This window comes from Labeo rohita, unplaced genomic scaffold (assembly GCF_022985175.1).
Source record: "Labeo rohita strain BAU-BD-2019 unplaced genomic scaffold, IGBB_LRoh.1.0 scaffold_73, whole genome shotgun sequence".
Taxonomy (NCBI): Eukaryota; Metazoa; Chordata; class Actinopteri; order Cypriniformes; family Cyprinidae; genus Labeo; species Labeo rohita.
Window position 1 is genome coordinate 69234 of NW_026129667.1, and position 19214 is coordinate 88447.

The 19214-nt window shown below is 38.6% G+C and overlaps 1 protein-coding gene across 7 annotated transcripts in view; it reads left to right on the forward strand.

The window, feature by feature from the left end:
- Positions 1-3277: 3277 nt before the first annotated feature.
- Positions 3278-19214, forward strand: part of kcnk2b (potassium channel, subfamily K, member 2b) — a 45912-nt gene continuing 29975 nt past the window's right edge. For all 7 annotated transcript variants that reach the window (XR_007827174.1, XR_007827173.1, XR_007827169.1 and 4 more), the window contains exons 1-2: positions 3278-3514; positions 14619-14929. Coding sequence is in view for 1 of the 7 variants with exons in the window: in XM_051104499.1 (XP_050960456.1) it covers position 3514; positions 14619-14929 (312 nt within the window). In the remaining 6 variants the exon portion in view is untranslated. The remainder of the gene's footprint in view (positions 3515-14618; positions 14930-19214) is intronic.

Genomic DNA, 19214 nt, shown 5'->3' on the forward strand with positions numbered 1-19214 from the left:
AGCCAAAAAAATCAGATCTGAGCAACAAATCAGAAGTGAGCACTTATGTTTGCAGTGTGAACGTAGCCCAAGAGTCTCAGTGCTTCCTAGTCCGGTAGTCCCGAGCCACTCTTAGTGCTTCCAAGCACACACTAACTCCTCCCAAGGCAGCGGCATCCACTACTGGTCCTCCTGAGGCAGCGGTGTTCACTACAGCTCCTCCAGAGGCTGCAGCCATTTCCTTGAATGCCCAGTGGCCACTCCCTGCCTGTTTGAATAGAACTCCAGAGACCTACCCTGACCTCTCTGTGCCTTTTGTTACAGTTCCATGTGCTCCACTGTGATAGTCTTCAGCTCCATTGTGGAAGTCTCCAGTCTGGTCAGTTCTGCTGAAGTGGTCTCCAGTTCTGCCTGAACTACCTTGGGAACTACTCCTGTCTCATCAGCATTAACTAATTCTGCTCCGCTTTCAAATCAAATCAAATAAAAATTTATTTATAAAGCACAATAAAAACAATGGTAGTTGACCACTGTGCTGTATAAAACCATACTAAAATAAACATAAGATGTAAATATGAACAATACAGGCTGCAATAAAATGAGAGGGAGGAGAATATTAAAACACTGAAAAGATGGAGCCTTAGACTCTAGGAACAGTTATAAGCCTGGGGAAATTGATAGGTTAATAACTTAGATTTAAATTCAGATTCTGATGAAATCCTAACCCTAATCTGAGGGAAAGCAGGAGACATTTCCACAGTTTTGGCCTAACAATAGAACAAGCATGATCACCTCTCGACTTTATCTAAATATACATTTACGAGCTGAGATGTTAAGAGCTTTAAAAGCTAAAAGTAAAATTTTAAAATCGATTATGTAGCAGACTGGCAGCTAGTGCAGGTCCACCTGGAGGTCCCGAGTCCCTTCTGATCTGCTGTGGTGGTCAGCTGCACCATCATGGGAATCTTGATTGGGAATCACCCCAGGCCTCCTGTTCTTGCTCTGCCGGCTCCACCTTGATCTCTAGCTCCTCTCTGGTCACCAACTTTTCTAGCTCCACCCTGGAACCCTGTTCCACCTCTGTCTCCAGACCCACTTTATGTTGCATCCCTCACTGTTTCTATTTTCATATGCTCTATTTCAATGGTTCTCAATTTCATTCCTGACAACCCCCCACTCTGCATATTTTGCATGTCTCTCTTATTTAACACACCTGATTCAGATTGCCAGCTCATTAGAAGAGAGCTCCATGCATGAGTGTGTTCCAATTGACAAGGTCCCTACACAGTGTTTGTTGCTCTCTACTCCCTAAGCATGGGAATTCCATTGCAGTTTATTTCACTTAAGAACATTTATTCATGAATTTGCGCTATACCTTTGCCTGCAACATCTTTACAGCGTCTAGACGAAACTTGCTAGAGAATTGTGAAGTGGGACATTCATACCTCTGTAGTCTGTAAATGAATACAATTTAAATTCATAAACACATATACAATCCCTTCAAACTGCAATCATGGCATAATATCCCTGTGAAGTTCACTTCGCAGGGCACTTATGGTCAAATAGAACAAACGTCTGAAGTGGCACAATTCCTACTTTGGAATTAGCCTTATAAGAGCTTCCTTGACTTCACTGGAACATTTCTGGTCCTCACAATGATAAACGACAAATTTTAAACAGTGGGGTACAGAGGAAGGTGGTCACATTTTATTTTAAGGTGGAATTCTTACTATTAACTAACTTTTAACTACAGCTATGAACTATTAACTACCTCAGTACACTAATAATTTGCTGCTTATTGTAGTTAGTAAGGTAGTTGTTAAGTTTAGGTATGGGGTAGAATTAAGGGATCTAAAATATGGTCATGCAGAATAAGGCTCTGTAACTGACAGGAATGTCAGATTCTGTCCTCTCCAGTTGCTAAAGGATGTGTTCCCGGTTGCTATGGCAACTCTACTCTCCTGCCACCAGTGCTATTTCATCAGTATCACATCAGCAAGAGTGCTGTTGTTCCAAATAGACCATTTCGCTAGATGTAAACAACACTGGTCCAGAAGCGCTTCCTGTTTTTTTTTTTTTTTTAATTTCACATATACAAATACATCTTAAAGGTGCTAATGTAACATTTTCATCCAGTCAAATGTTATGTTGGTTGTATTTTTTTGTGATGTTTGTGTAAAGTAAAAAAAAAAAAGAAACAGGAAGTGTATCGGGACCAGTATGTTTACATCTATACCAGTGCAACCATGATTTGACTGTAGGCAACAAGTAAAACGTTTTTGTAATGCCTCTCATTCTTAGTGGTCTGTGTTCAAACTCTTCCTAGAGCTTGTGTAAAAAAATGATTATTCAGTAATAATAATAATAATAATAATAATAATAAAAGATATATATATACTTAATAATAAAAGTTCATTGTTCCTTTACAAACTTAACACATCAGGACATATTAAATATAATTGGGTTAAAGTTTTGGCTGTGTGGACTTTGGAGAGACAGCTGAATGAATGGGTTTGGTGAGTAGGATGAATAAATGACAATTTTCATTTTTGGGTGAACTGAATCTTTAACTTTTAAAATGTTAACAGAGTATTAAACATGTTTAAATAAATTTAAGCTTCTAAAGGTTCATTGCATCCTGGAATACATTACAAACAGTAAGCATAACACTAGACATTCTACATGATTAAGAAAAGATACCAAATAAGGGATGTATTACCAAAACTGCTTTAACCAGAAGATTTTTTTTTAACCAGTTGTGTTTGTTCTGACTTTGTGATAGGCTACTAAGACAGAGCATAATGGTGTACTCTTCAGTTGCTTGAGGTGTTCCTGCTTCAAAACTTGCTTCAAAAGTGCTTATGTGTAACATGATCAACAAATCTTGGCTAAAAGAAACAAATGCTAAAACAAGCTAAACAATAATAATAATAATAATAATAATAATAATAATAATAATAATAATAATAATAATACTTTTCTTGACTGGACTAGACACGTTTTAATTAAACATTCAAAAAAAAAAGGTCATTAGAACTGACTAGGAGACGTAAAATACGTTACGTGGTATCTTGGAACATTATGAGGCCATATTACGACGCTGTGAGTTTGTTTGGTCCTTTGCGTTGGACTCAAGTTTCCACTTCGTAAAGTAATTAAAATGACCAAAATTTCGAATAAATTACTTGTCTTATACTTTGTGCGTAAGCAGGGCTGAGTCTGAGAGTCAGGAGCACAATTTTGTGATGGTTCAGAAATCAACCTGGTTCAAACCAACTACCTTTAGTTATGATTAAGATCCCGAACCACTCTCGCGCGTCTTGCGTCATTGGAGTCTGTGATCTACAGGAGGCGCGATTCATTTCCATCCGCTTTCACTCATTCAACAAGCTGTACGTTTTCTGAGTGGTTTCTGTCAGGTTTGCAGGAGGATTACAGCAATAACACGGGTCAGAAGAAATGGAGTTGCAGAAATTGAACCGAACCGCTGCACCCACACGGTAACGCGAGCATCGATGAGGAGAGGACTGAAGAAGTAAGTTACATAAACAGGAGCACAACCGGCTTTAAATACATCGGATGTGTTTTGTTATGCTTGAGTGTGTATGTGTGTGTGAATGTCTAAGACAGACAGGAGGAGACGATGCGCATGAATTTTAGAATTGATATAGTCTTTGAAATAAAAGCAGGAATAAACAGCATCCTAGATGAATATTAAATGACCACCGTTTCCGTGAATAATTTCCCTGGATCAAAAAGCAGAGCAGTCACATGGGAGAAAAAAACTGCAGCCTACAGAAATGGTTCATAAATTATCAATGTGTTGCGTATAACGAACTGCGTAATACATAGGCTACGCTCGTTTCGTATAATTTCATATCACCTAAACATTGCTCATGTAGATTTGGATAACTGTTTAACAATAGTGTTTATATGAATAAGACATGACTGAAAACAGATCAGATGTTTTGAGTTGAGGTTGCGATTTCCTAGGGCAGGGAGATCTCTTTTAATAGGCAATATTTTTTTTTTTCTAAAAATAAATAAATATATTAAAAACGTGTAGTTTATTTTAAATAATTTCTACATTTTTTATGATATCATTCTTTATAGCACTTAAAAAAATGTATTGGTTCAGCTTAGAAATTGTACTTCATTTGGTAACATCTACAATAACTGGTTTTGTTGATATGAAATAAATGATTTAAGATTACTGATTATAACTGAATTCAACCAACTTGAGAAAAAAAAAAAACATAACAGTCAGTAGATGTAACCTGATTTCTCCATTTAGGTAAAATTGTCACAACTGTTGAGATTCATGCACTGATTCTTGATCTTTGTGTGAGTCAAAAAGACACAACTCAAAACACTTCCTATTAGGGACACAACAATACAGTTAGTCCATAGTTCAGTATATACCTTGGTTTTTAACCACGGTTTTCGGTTCGGTTCTGTGGCATGCCACATCACTGGACACTGGAAAAAAGCATTGATTGTTATATGTCTGCTTAATATTTCTTTTGAGAAAGGTATTATTTTTCCGTTTTTTTACGCAAAATAGGATGGGTTTCATTCATACTAGATGCCAGAGGGCGCCCTCGTGCAGAAAATCCATATATGCGTCAAAGAGATAACACTGATGACGTTCCAGCCAGGAAATCTCTAATATGGGTAAAGGCATCGCTACAGAGGGTATGCATGTGATGTCACCGTCAGCTGGAGTGGCTGCGGCTCCGCCCACTGAGTGGCAAAAAGACTTGAGTGAATGGCAGCATTGGTTTCAATGCGAATGCTGCGACAGAACACACAAAACACAACAAGAATGAGCTTTGCGATTGACTGTAGAAAGAGATTTGACAAGAAACCTGAGGTATATTTTTACAGACTGCTGAAAGCTACTGAAAAGAGAAGCAAATTAATTGCTGCAATTCAAAGAAACAAATGGTCTCCAGGCAGCGAAACACGCATTTGCAGTTATCATTTCATGTTAATATGTTGAATTGTGCAGTAAAATCATATCCTATATATTGTATTGTAATATATCGTATTGACGAGTCATCAACTAAATATTTACCATCTTAAATTCTGCATAACTGGATGTTTTTAAATAAACACTGACAAAAACTATGTTTTATATCATTGATATAAGTGATCACCTAGATTTAGACCAACCTATTTTGTATTTACAAAATGGGTTCACAGGCAAATTTGCTTTATTTATTTCTTCCGGCGTCAAAATCAGACACACATACTGCATTAATGTCCATTGACCGCTGGATATTTGTTAAGTTGTTAGGAACCTTATCAGGTTCAGCAAGCTTTAGTTTAAACTGATTATCATTTGTTTTACTCATGTTTTCACATCTTCCCTGTTAAATCCATTCACGCTGAAAGCTCTTTTGCCACTCAGTCTGGCTTTCCGGCGGGAAAGTGATGTCAGTGCATACCCTCTATTGCTGTAACTGATTAAAAACTAAATGTAACGTTAAATGGTTTGAATGATGAAATGTAAGGACAATAAACACTCGTCTGCAATAATATATGGTTTATCTGTGTTCTTCAAGCCATCTCGGGTATTTTCATAATGATTAAGTATATTTGTAAGCCATTGCTAATCGACATACAGTATAGAATATACTGACTGCCTCATTCTATGATAAGAAGCCAAGTTATTTCAAACACTCAACGGATGCTGTGAAGTAAAAATAAGTTATAATGTTCTCATTTGTTGGACAAGAAGTTTAGAAAGGCTTATCATTGCATTTCATTAGAAGGGAAAATGCTCTGTAAGTGTTGCTTTTTCAAATATAAAGGGGAGGCGTTTCCTCATCTCAGCATGTGAAATCACAGGCACACACACAGCAAATTTAGAGAGAAATAAAACAAGGAAATTATTTAAATGCAAAACCGAAACACCGCAATTCACAAGCGCGTTTTGAACCGTGGATGTTGTACCGAACAGTTCGAAATTATATTGAGTACTGCAAGATCCCTACTTCCTATATAATAAAAGAGAAAAATCACAGTATCTGATTATCATGACATCATGAGACTAACAGCTAACATTCTCAGACATATGACTATTACATGATGACTAGGTCAATAAGTAATTAAGATCTGATCAGTTTCTCTCACAACTGTTGCAATAACAAATGTGCCTTAAAAATACACAGTTGCAGCAATCAGAGAAAAATTGATAAGTATTCAAGAATCAAGAGCCCACTTAAATCAAATGCTTATCTTCACAATGGTGACTTCAAACTTGATCATTTTCAATAAAACATCAACATCTAAACCTCAGTTCTCAATAAGAAGTTTAGTATGAAAGAAAAAAGTCAGACTGGATTGTAAAAAGTGTGAGAGAGAGATATGTTGGTGATTTTTTTTTTTTTTACAGTGGTGCTGAAGATTAGTGCTGTCCATTGAGATTTTCACTTTGCCGCAACTTTAAATATATAATCATTTCAAATAATTTCTTATTAAACCAACATTCACTAATCAGCATGGAGCAGGTGTGCATGTTTTGAATGTGTTTGTTCTGAGCATTATTGGAAGTTGTTGGGTCAATGGATTTAAGTTGAAATAACATTTCTCTAATTTTATGTTACATAACCTTGATTGAACTAGGTTATAACAACAAAACTAGAATTATAGGTAGTATCAGATAGAAATACCTCCTTAAAGCAACAACTGCATAGGTTCACTTTTTACAGTGAGTATGAATTGCACTTAAGAACATTAAAGGATTGTTCAGGCTTCTGAAAAAATACAAATACAAAAGATACAAGTAAAAATACAAATTAACCATTTAAACTTGTATAATTGACAGCATTGGTTAATAGTTGATTATTTGTAAAACATGTTGATTACCATAAAATAATTTCGTCTCTTTTTTAGAGAAATTCCAAGCAGAATATAAAACATGTTCATTAAAGCAGGTACACAAATATTAAAAGGCTTAAAGTCTAGAATTAAAATAATAATAATAATAATAATAAATAAATAAAATACAATAATTTAATAATAATAATAAAAAAAACATTTTAGTATTTAAGGTCTAAAGCTGTTGTCATTGTTTTTACAGTCATGGTGTTTACATTCATTTGCTAAAGTAATGAATCTGTAAAAATGGACAAATGTAACTTTACATAGAAAAAGTTATTAGCATTAAATGGTGTTGACATGCATATTGGACTTGTTTTATTAAAACAGTGAGTATTTCAATATTTATAAATCTGCTTTACTGAAGCCCAGATTTGTGTTTCTTAATCTGCCACAAACGTGGTCAGTTAATCTTAACTTGTACTGAGCCCAGAATATGCGTCACATTACGTGAGAGGAAAGGTACAGCACGATACCATTACCATATATGGGAACGTGAGGGAAAAACCAATACAAATAGTCCAGGGGTGTGACAGTTCTCCCCCCTTCCAGAAGGTGCGACCTCGTGCCATAGAGAAAAAAAAAAAAAAGATGGACGGAGGGGATTTAGGAGGTGAACAAATGAGTGGACATGGGATGGATACAGGAAGTCGGTGCAGGAGGAGGCTCTGGCGGAGGATGGAGGAGAACAGCAAACAAAGTCCATGGTGGTGACGACGGAGGAAGGAGCCAGGGTGGAGACAGAAAGGAACCCGGAGCAGGAGGAGCCAGGTGAGACCCAGGCCGCAGCCATGATGGTGGCCAACGGCAGAGCCGACAGAGGGAGGAGCCATGGTGGAGAAAGGGCTGACGACCCCAGGGGGAGCAAGTGGAGGTGAAGTCTGAGGCGGAGAGCCATCGAGCCCGGGCGACACAGAGGATCCGGAGGGCCAAGGCAGAGTCCAAGGCTCAGACAACCGAGCCGGAGGTCCGCGGCGGAGCCGGTACGACAGAGGACTGAGGTGGAGGGTGGAGGGTGGAGGGTGGAGGGTGGAGGGTGGAGGGTGGAGGGTGGAGGGTGGAGTCCAACGGAGCAGGTGGGATGGAGCAATGAGGCGCAGCTGGAGGAGTGGAGTCCTGAGGCAATGGCGGGATGATGACCGACCAAGGCGGAGCCGGAGGGACGAGGGGGCCGGTGGAGCTGGTGGGCTGATGGCGGACAGTGGAGTCCAGGACTCGGAGGCTGGAGGTGGAGACGAGGGAACCTCCAGCCATGATACCGATGAAAACTGGCAGACCCGTGGCGAACCCACTGCACAGATAGTAGGCTGAGGGTGAGCAGAGGGTCTGTCAGGAGACAGAGGTGGTGCGGCTGAGGCAGGGATGAGTGGATGAGGCAAGAGAGGGAGGGTGGGAAATCCAGGCAGGAAGACAGGTCAGGGCAGACAGAGGGCTCAGGGTAAACTGATAATTCTGATGATGATAAAAGGAGGCATGTCTGCATATATATCCTCAAAGTTTATCAGGTCCTTTTGTCCCAGTTCCAGTTTTTGCTCACCCTCAGTGGAGGTGCAGTGGGCGGGGCCTTCCTCTGCTTTCTTGCACTCCACTGAGACTTCCTCTGTCGCGTGCGACGTTTGCGATGGCTGTCCGTCCGCGGTGGGTGCTCGGTCAGGAGTGGGGCTGGCGTCATCATCCTCTATGTCCACAGTCATCGGTGATCCACAGGACACCAGCACCCACTCCACAAAGACAGTAAGGCTCTCTCGAGGACCTTCCCCGGACAGCTGCGCTCGTGTGATGGTGTTAAGTCCAGTTTGATAGAACAAGCGGAGGCAGCTATCCGGGTAGTGTGTCATGTTGGCCAAAAACACAAAGTCAGCGGTATGGTCCTCAAGAGAGCCATCCCCCTGCTCCAGCAGGAGGACGAGGACGGCCGGGTCATTCATGACAAAAGAAAAAGAAAACACTGATTGAAAATGGAAAATAAAACACAGGGTAACACGCCGCTTTACTGTTTGCAATCACAGTGCTTCTCACTTCTCACGTACTTCTGTCACAGTACGTGAGAGGAAAGGCGCAACACGACAGTGAAATGCAATGAAAAGCCTTTAATATAATCCACACAGGTATATCCACAAAAGGAAGGTAGGAATACACATACTCATAGACAAGACCAGACACCAAACACCGAACTGAATACAACTTATAAAGGTAGGCTAATGATAGACCGACAGGTGCAGGTGATTAACTAATAATGACGATAACAAGGACAGGAACAGGAACACCATATATGGGCACATGAGAGAAGAACCAATACAAATAGTCCAGGGGTGTGAAAATATCGTTTTTAGAATTCAAACTGTTTTTATTTTTTATTTTTTATTGTAAATCACCACATCTTAAAGATAATAAACATATAAATGAGAACAGCCTTGCTTAAAAAGACAGAGCACAATTTGGTTCCCAACACCAGCAGATTTGGGCTTTAATAAATCAAGGACTTGTAGTACTTTGACAGAATATAACTGTGAGTAAGTTAGTAATTGTAAAGGTAATCATGGTTCTGAAAATTTGCTTTTCATGGAAAATTAATAGAATCCAAGCTCTGTTTTATAACATGGTCGAACTGTGAGTTTGAGGTGAGCCACAGATGACCTTGTGCATCAGCATCAATCATGCATGTGTGTTAGCCTAAGGGAACATACTGTATGGCGTAAATCTGTTTTTGAGAACGAAAACATAAAATTTAAAACTGTTTTGTAAAGTATAGATTTATAGCCCACTGACTAAAATCTGTTAAAGGCTGTTTGAAACTGTTAATTTAATTTAAGATGTTATTGCTATATTCCTCCTTTGAATGAACAATCAGTGATTTGAAAGTGTTTTAGCCCTGATTTACTAAATGATTGCATGTATGAAATTGTGGGCACTTTATCCTAATAGCAGCTTGATAGCTTGATTACATCTTTTTAGCATTTCTGTTTAGCTGGTGTTTTTTTTATGGTTCTCATCCTATGTCATGTGCACCTTACCCACAGAGCATGTTGCATGATAGTCTTCTTAATCATGGCAGACAACATATTGTATTTTACACGGATGACAACGAGTAATCACCTGTCATTTTCAAATCTTACAACTTTCAAAACGGTTTTATGGAGACAATATCATCTTAAATCCTTATCATTTTTTCGTGCAAATACATTAAAGTAACTTGACATTATCATTGAAGAGCAGCAATAATCATTTTTATTTTGATTACATAATAATAGGAATATATACATGTCAAAGTCAGACATGCCCCTTTGCCAGCTGTAATGCTGTGATTTTTTGGGTCAGCACACCTTAATAGCTTCGACAATTGATTGCCAATTAAGTTTAGAATACAATGAATTTAGGCCCAGATTATGCAGAGCTGTAATAGCTGCTAATGGTGGATATTTTGATGAATCGAAAATTTAAATTTTTTCTGTGTATAAACTGTTTATGTAATAAAATATGTTTTCATAGTTTGTGTTGTACATTATCAGTGTAAAATTATCACAAATTAAAAAGGATTTATGCCAATATTGTCCAAAACCCAACTTTTCTAGGGCGTTTTTCTAAACTTTTGGAGGGCAGTGTACTTTTCACAGAATAATAATTTTAAAGGGATAGTTTACACAAAAAATTTAATTCTGACCTCTTATGCAGAGTCCAAACTAACATTTTGCTACATAAGCCAATGGCTGTTTTTTTTTTCCTGGCCATAAAACTGGTAATATCACCATTTTATATACTTATATACTTTATATACTTATACTATATATGCTGACTGTGATAAACATTTGATGCTTGGTGAGTGGTGAGTTCTTTCTTCAGTAGAACACAATAAGTAAATTTTTAAAAAGTCTGTTTATTGTTTTCAACAAGCTGTAGAGAACAGTGAGCAAAAGAAGCGATTTTTGCATCAACTCTTAACCTCCTGGGGTCGGCTAACCCGCAGGCGGGAGCACGCGCATATTTTCCAGATGTCAGCAAAAAGACCTTGAATTGCTCCCTCAATTTTAATTGGACACATAAAAGTAATACATCACCTGAATCTGTAGAAAGTTTACTTTTATTTGTGTACGCTCAACATATCAACAAATGTTTGTGGTTTTTGTAAATAAAGAAAATATACAGGGTGTCATTTCAGTCTTCTCAGTCTCCGTGAATATTCAGTTGAAATGCGTATGAAACTGCATAAAATTGCCTCAAACAGCATCACTGGGATGCAAGCTTTCTCACCCATGAGGACTTGAGTCTTGATGGTGAGAGTCTGCCCACATAAAGAAGCCTTCAAACATTTCTTTGTTTATGTTTTTCATTGCATATACACCAAATGACTCCTTCACTTACAGATCGGAACCCAGCGGATGATCTTTTTACCAGGTCTGTGGCTGCATCGCAGCTCACCGGCACTGTATGTTTTTCATTCCTGGTCCTGGGAACACACCGCTCTGCACATTTTGTAGCTCACTCTTATCATTACCCTTACCAAAAAGAATTATACTTTAAGTTTATTTTATTAAGTATACTTAAGTAAAGTTCAAGTATATTTTTAAGTGTGTAGCAAGTATACAAATATCAGTGTACTAGTAGTATACTTGTAAGTGTACACTTAATATTGTAAGTGTACTAAATTGGCCCACTTCCTAGTATATAAAAGTATAGCAGTAGTACACTTTGCGTACACAACTAGTTTACATCTATGTTTTTAGTTTGTACTGCAACTATACTAAAAGTAAACGTATAAGTATACTGATTGTGTTCTAATTAAATACTTGTAGCATTTTAGTACACTTTGAAGTATAGTTTCAGTAAATTACTAGTTTAGTAGTTTTATTTACACTTGAATGTGGGAAAGTTTCATAAATAATTACAAATAAAAGAAGAAATATATAAACAATATTTTGAACAAAAAGCTGAAAAAAGACTATGCATTGGATTCAGAATGATAATCAAAATGTAGATTGAGTCGATCAAGACTCCAAAGCTTGACGGTCATCATTACCTCTTCATGGGTCAACTTTTTATTCCATAAGGTTACACAGTTTTGATGCTGTTTTATATCTGATGATCGTGTTAGTTTAAATGTGGAAGCATCTGTTGTGTCAGTTTCTTCTTTGCTTGTGTTTTGGAAATTCTTTACAGAACATGTGTAATAGCGCCCCCTACCATATAACAATGAAAACATGGATTCTTGGAGCACAAGTGTAGCTCAAATATATTTTGACTTTTTCTAAGTACACTTAAATGTCATTTTAAGTATATTTCTGAGAACTACATAAAGCACTTTTCTGAGAAGTGCATGAAAAGTAGACTGAAAGTATATGTCCCTATTTTTAGTTTAAAAGAAGTATACCAATAGCACACTTGAATAAACTTTTTCGTAAGGGTATCTTGTAGAGATCTCTCCTAATTAGCTGATCAGAAGGGATACAAATGTGCGGTCCAGGATCCTCAACCTGAAGCACACAAGTTCTTTGGACTGGATAATGAAATGATTTCACGCATTCAGCACGCAACAAGTTTTGGTAGCCACATTAATGAAGTCAAGCTTATCTCTGAGTGGTTTCAGGGATTTTCCTACAGCAGAAATGTAGTGATTTTTAAAAGAATGGTTGTAAAGTAAATTCAACCCCCACCAAGGCCGGTTCTACGCAGGGGCAAGAGGGGGCAGTGCCCCCTCAAATAAATGTCTTGCCCCCTCAAATCAAAATTTTGAAAACTTGAGAAAGCACATGTTAATATACTCACAAAATGAATATATTACAAGTTGACAAAATGATCTGCGGTAGCGGAAAAATCCGCCGAAAAAGGTATTAGATTTTCCTCATGTCTCTGTCCCTCCGCTGTGTGTATTCATTCACAGGCTGCAGCGCACGCACACACGCGCACACATTTTTTTTTATTATTCATAAGACAACCTTTCAGTTTTGTAAATATTCTAGTTATAGTGTTAAGTCTTACTTTAGGTTAAACGTTTTTGAGAATTAGACCACCCAGCTAAGATAAATGTTATGTCGTTGATTGATAAAATCTGGATTAAGGATATTTTATTCTATTTTATTTAATTTTTATTTTTCAGTTTCCCCCCCTGAGGGATTGCCACCTTATTGTGGTCAGGGGGTTTGCGTGCTTCAGTGACCTTAAGAGCTATACCAGCAGGAGCTTAGTCTTCAAGTGGGACACCCAAGTTGGACAGGTCTGAAGGTAGAGGCCTGACAAAGTGCAATCCACTTCTCCAGGCTTTGGACACAGCTAACAACACAATTCAGCAAGGAAAATACTGTTACTATAAGCACAGGGAAAAAAACAGTGCTCGAACATGATGTGTACACATGATGCCCCCTTCACATTTCTGACTGCCCCCCCATATGTGCCTGTCTAGAACCGGCCCTGACCCCCACATAACTCACACACGGAAACACGCGTAATGCTAGAGAGAAAAATACATGCTGCTGACTTTAAAGCACTGTAATGACAGAGGTGTTAATTATAATTGCGAGATTAAATGAGTGTCTGCAAGAAAAGTAAAAAATCACTACTTTCAGGGACAGAAAAAAGAAAAATTTATATCGAAGCATTGGAGAACACTTGTAGGACAACACCCTTCAGACATTGCAGTGTGTGGGAGAGAAAAGAGAGACTCACTGCACCCCTGCATGTAACCGATAATAAAAAAGATACAGCAAGCTCATCCTTTAGACATTTAAATTAAATTCAACTTTCACTTTTTTGTGTCATTGTTAAATTGAGGGTTGGAAATGTACACTGATCATTCAGTTGAATGATGACATGCAAAATCTAATTATCTAAATATCTATTACTAAGTGTCTGGATTGTGTTACTTTCGGGTCTAGTTTATTCTAAGATTGGTGACAGAGTTCTGACACTCCTGTCATCTTGTTTTGTGTGAGTGTGTGATTTCAAGCTTGGGCTGTGTCTTCTTTTGTCCTCGTGATACATTGTATGTTTGGAGCCTGATGTTCAGATTCCCTGCACTTCTGTCAGTTTGGTTTCGGTTCAGTGTCAGTTCGGTTTCTAACACTGCCTCTCTTGATAACTGATCATTGGTTAATTTTTCCTACCTGTCTTCCTTTGTTATCCTTACTCTTTGCTTTTCTATGTATTATCCTTGTTTTTCAGTCCTGTGCCAGTTCTTTGTTGTTTATACCTTTGTGTGTGGTGTCTGGGATAGTTTGTTTCTTTTTTGAAATAGCTTAAAAAATGCTCTACACATAAATCCCTTACCTCAAACCTGACAGTCTTCTTCCAAAGCCTTCTTGTTTAAAGAGGATATGGTTCTTTGAAATAGATAGATAACTAGATAGATAGATAGTATAGAATAGTGTAGCTCAAGCAAATGTTCCTGTAGTAGAAGCATCAATGCCAAGGTGTTAGGTTTGAGTCTGGAAAATACATGATAACTGTGTTGTGTATGAATGCAATATAAGTTATTTTGGGTAAAAGTGTCTGCTGAGCATAATAGTAGTTTGAGACTACTACTACTTAAGTACAAGACCTCTGTAACCTTTAGCACACTGAAGGCACATAAATTGACTGCCATTACAGACATTACAGTTTTATTCTGTATGACCTGATTGCACACATACAAAATTTGTTTATTGGTAAAGTACTGCTGGACTACTGATGAGAATGTGTATAATCTTATCTTATGCTCTTTCTTTCTTTTTCTCTTTCTTTCTTTTTCTTACCTTCCTTTCTTCCTTTTCTATCCTGTCTATTAGTGGCTGCTCCTGACCTCCTTGATCCTAAAACAGCCACTCACAACTCCAAACCACGTCTGTCGTTCTCAGCTCAGCCAGTGCTGCGGAAATCTCCAGATGACTTTGAGCCTCGTGTGACTGTTATGCGCTGGAAAACAGTGCTGAGTGTCTTCCTGCTGGTGGTGCTGTACTTGATTCTTGGAGCGACTGTGTTTAAAGAGCTGGAACAGCCTCATGAGACATCCCAGAAACTGGCCATCCTGGTGGAAAAACTGGAATTCCTTGAGCAGCATCCATGTGTCAACTCATCAGACCTGGAAAACTTAGTGAAGGTGAAAGAGCTGACTTGCACACAAACCAAATATTGGACAACTGGATTACGCACTTTAGGTTTCTTATTTATCTATCCCAAATGTCATACTGTTATACTGACTTGATGTGGGGCTCATTTTATACTTATTATTTTCATCTTTAAAATGAAAGACCCAAACATTAAAATGTTGCCTCCTGTCAAACTAGTGTAAGGATCAAGACTTCATACTAGACTGCAGTCAAGGAAACTGTCAATACTACAATTATTTAATACGTTGTGTTGCATACCATTTGTAGCTTGCTTGCATGTACAGTAGTTTGCATGTTTTATATTAAATGAGTGTGCCGATGTTTCTGCAACCTTATTATGATGCTGGTACAGGCACGTATTGCTGGATTTTTATTCCATTGCTTCAGATACTTATTGAAGCGGTCCAGAATTCAAATGTCTCGGGAGTGTCGGTTCACACTGCGCAATTTTAAGATGTGGCGAATCGCTGTTGTTCTCACACTGCACAACAGTCTGAGGTACCGTCTAGTTGCTGTTGTGTGCACACTAAACGATGGATGGGTGTCACACATTAAACACATTAATCACACACTAAACTTTTCAGCAGGAAGAATCTGCAACAACTCTGCATTGTCTACGAACTACATTTCACAACTAAACACGTGATAACTAATATGGAAATAACATAAGCTCACGCAAGACAGAAGAGACTTATTCCTATCAAAAACGGTAGCCCACAAAAAGCTTACAATCCAAGTTGTCAGTACAATGATTTGTAGTAAAAAATAAATAAATAAATAAACAAATAAGAATATGAAGGAGAGAATGATTGCTTGCAGAAGCCATGCGTGTTGATGTTTTGTTGCAGATGCAGATCTATTATGACTCATCCCCCTGAACTTTCCCTTGCCCTGTATCTTGCTCTCTCATTGGCTGTAGGTCGTCAATATACAAAATGTACAACAGTGGAAGTTGACAAGCATGTTGGCCAAGGAAAATGCAACAACACTGACCTATGGACCTGTAGTAAAGGCACTGGTCATCAGTACATAGCACTATTCACTACCTCAAAGGTTGGAAACTTCAGTCACATTGCCTAGGAATTTGTTCCAGAGGACAACACTACAAACAATATTGGGAATTTCTTTTTAAATTAACCCTGAGTCCAACACTGATGATACCAAGAAGGTGGTGGCTTCATCCCAGGTTAAAGGGAGGTTTTTCTGATGACTTTTTAGGCCACAGTCAACTGCTAAACTGGGGAAGGCCCAAAACCCATACAGAGGGATCTGCTTATGCAGAGCAAACCAGCACAACCTATCCTCCTACCTCTGAAAAATAGTGCCAAAGCTTGGCCAAAGCTTCAGAGGGCTGAGAAGGGTAAATGCAGCAGCTCCCTGAAAACAAAGGCTGAAGCTGTACCTTTCTGTGCCACCAATAATGAGTCAGATCCATGTATTGCATCCAGATGCAGTGATGGAGTTGGCAAGCTTAAGAACTACAGACATGTGAAAAAGTTAGGACACCCTATTGAATTCCATGGTTTTTCATATCAGGACATCATTAAAAAAAACGTCCTTGGCTGGTCTTAAATCTTGGAGAATAAAACCTCAGATGAACAACAACACATGACAAATTGCACTGTGTCATTATTTACTGAACAAAAATAAAGCCAAAATGGAAAAGCCATGTGTGACAAAGTTAGGACGCCATTACTGTTAACATTGGAATTAAGAGGGTAAATAACAGTCAAGTACTGCTAATCAAATACCTTTGATTAACTGATCGTCAGCAAGTCTGAGCACCTCTATAAAACATAAGCTTTGGCAGTTTGCTGGTCTGGAGCCTTCAGGTGTGTGTTAACATGATGCCAAGGAGGTAAGACATCAGCAATCATCTTAGAGAAGCAATTGTTGCTGCCATCAATCTAAGAAGAGTAATACGGCCATTTCCAAACAATTTGAAGTTTATTCACAAGTGGAAGACATTTAAAACAGACACCTCTCCTTCCAGGAGTGGACGTCCCAGAAAATTCACCCCAAGATCAGACCGTGTAAAGCTCATAGAAATGGCGGACAACGCAAGAACTACACCTCAGACTCTACAGGCCTCAGTTAACATGTTAAATGATGAAGTTCATGACAATACCATTAGAGAAATATGAGGCAAAAATGACGTGTTTGGAAGGCTTGGCAGAAAATAGCCTCTTCTATCTAAAAAAAAAAAAAAACATTGCAGCACAGTTTAGGTCTGCAAAGTTGCATCTGAACAAAACACAAGTATTCTAGAATAATGTCCTTTGAACAGATGAGACCAAAGTGGAGATGTTTGGCCATAATGTTGTAGCCACAGGACCTGGGCACCTTATAGTCATTGAGTTGGCCATGAACTCCTCTGTATATCAAAGTATTCTAGAGTCAAATATGAGGACATCTGTCCCACATCTAAAGTTGGGCCAAAATTGGGTCATGCAACAGGACAATTATCCCAAGCACACCAGCAAATCTACAACAGAATAGCGGGAAAGAAAAGAATCAAGGTGTTGCAATGGCCCAGTCCAAGTCCAGAGCTCATCCTGACTCAAAAGCTGTGGTGAGATCTGTGTATAAGCAAATGCCCACAAACCTCAATAAACTGGAGCAATGTTGAAAAGAAGAGTGGTCCAAATTCCTCCAGAACAATGTGAGACTGATAAAGTCACACAGAAAACAAATGCTTCAAGTTATTGCTGCTAAATGTGGATCTACAGGCAGTTGACTCATAGGGTGTCCTAACTTTGTCACACATGGCCTTTCTGTCTTGGCTGTATTTTCTTAAATAAATAATGACACTGTGTGATGTGTCAGGTGATGATGTTTATCTGAGGATTTATTTTCCAAATTTTAAGACCTGCCAAGGACCAGATAATTTTTTATTATGTCCTGATACAGAAAACCATAAAATTCAATAGGGTGTCCTAACTTTTTCACATGACTGTACATCATCTTGCTGCTATGGCTCAGAAGTTCCTCTGCGTTGCAGAAACAAGTATTCCTTCAGAGAGCGTATGTAGTGCCAGAGGACAACACTGAAATCTGCATTTTGTAATGATCATAAAAGTCATTGTATACCAAGATAAAAACCATCAATCAAAAATCATGATACAAACATTTGACATGCCTACAACAGTCACAACCAGGGATATAACAACAATTACTAGAAATATAAACCTTGGTTGCTTCCACAGTTGCTTCTAAGAGAAGGTCTTCCTTGGCCCACAATATCTTCACAAGAGTGACACTTTATGTGCCTTTGTATTGGCCTTTCCCTCTTTGATGCAGAGAGACAGGTTACTAGATTCACTAAAGTAACTGTCCAGTCAGGCATGGCACAAAACACCCACAAAGTCTGTGCTGAATGTAATTTGCATGGCGGGGTTCTTGTGGGTGGATTCTGATTACAGTATTTTGGTGGAAGCAGAAGTGCTGTTTCAGTGGGTATTGCACTTAATTCAGCCCTGTGTGTTGCTCAAATAGGTGCAACAGGTAATTCTACCTTGGAAGCAATACTGTCAAATCCTGATGCATCCTGCTGAGGTCTAAGTAGATCGATCTGCCCTGAGTTCACAGGTCGGATATCCAACTTCAAGCTGTGTTCCAGACATTATTTACAAGCAGGAGGTGGGAAAAATCCTAATTTTGAGTCGTCTCCCTCTTTTGAGTCTTAAGTCAGGCACACACTGTATGATTTTGGCCACAATTTGGCCATCTGAGACAAATTTTGCAAATCCTAAAACGTATCTCAGATCCTAGGCAAAAATCTTTGATCGTTAGTTTGACATGTTCACTGATGGTCAATTAATGGCTGTTGCGATCAAATTTTACCTCAGAAGAAATTCTGGCAGTGTCAGAAGGTTTGGTGCATCTACGATGAACATCAAATTGTCATGAGCCATGATCAGAATTAATGCTAGAGATTTCTTCTAACCACCATAAACTCTGCTCACGGAATTTCGATGATATGTTGTTGCCTTTGCTATTATAAAAACCAGTTGCACTGCTGCTTTCATGTGGGTGTTAAGTGCTGCTTACACTGCTTACAGCCGCCGTTCATAGGCTTTTCATGATAGCAACATTACAGCCCCACATGCAGTGCAACTCACAGTCACTGAGTGTGTATGGGTTTATAAGGTAAAACTCTGGACAAGTTTTCTTGTGCGCACCTGTTTGTAACGTATCTTGACTGTACAGTCTAACATTAATGACAACTGAGATCCCACAGTGTGACATGATCATCACGTTTGTACAGTCTGACAA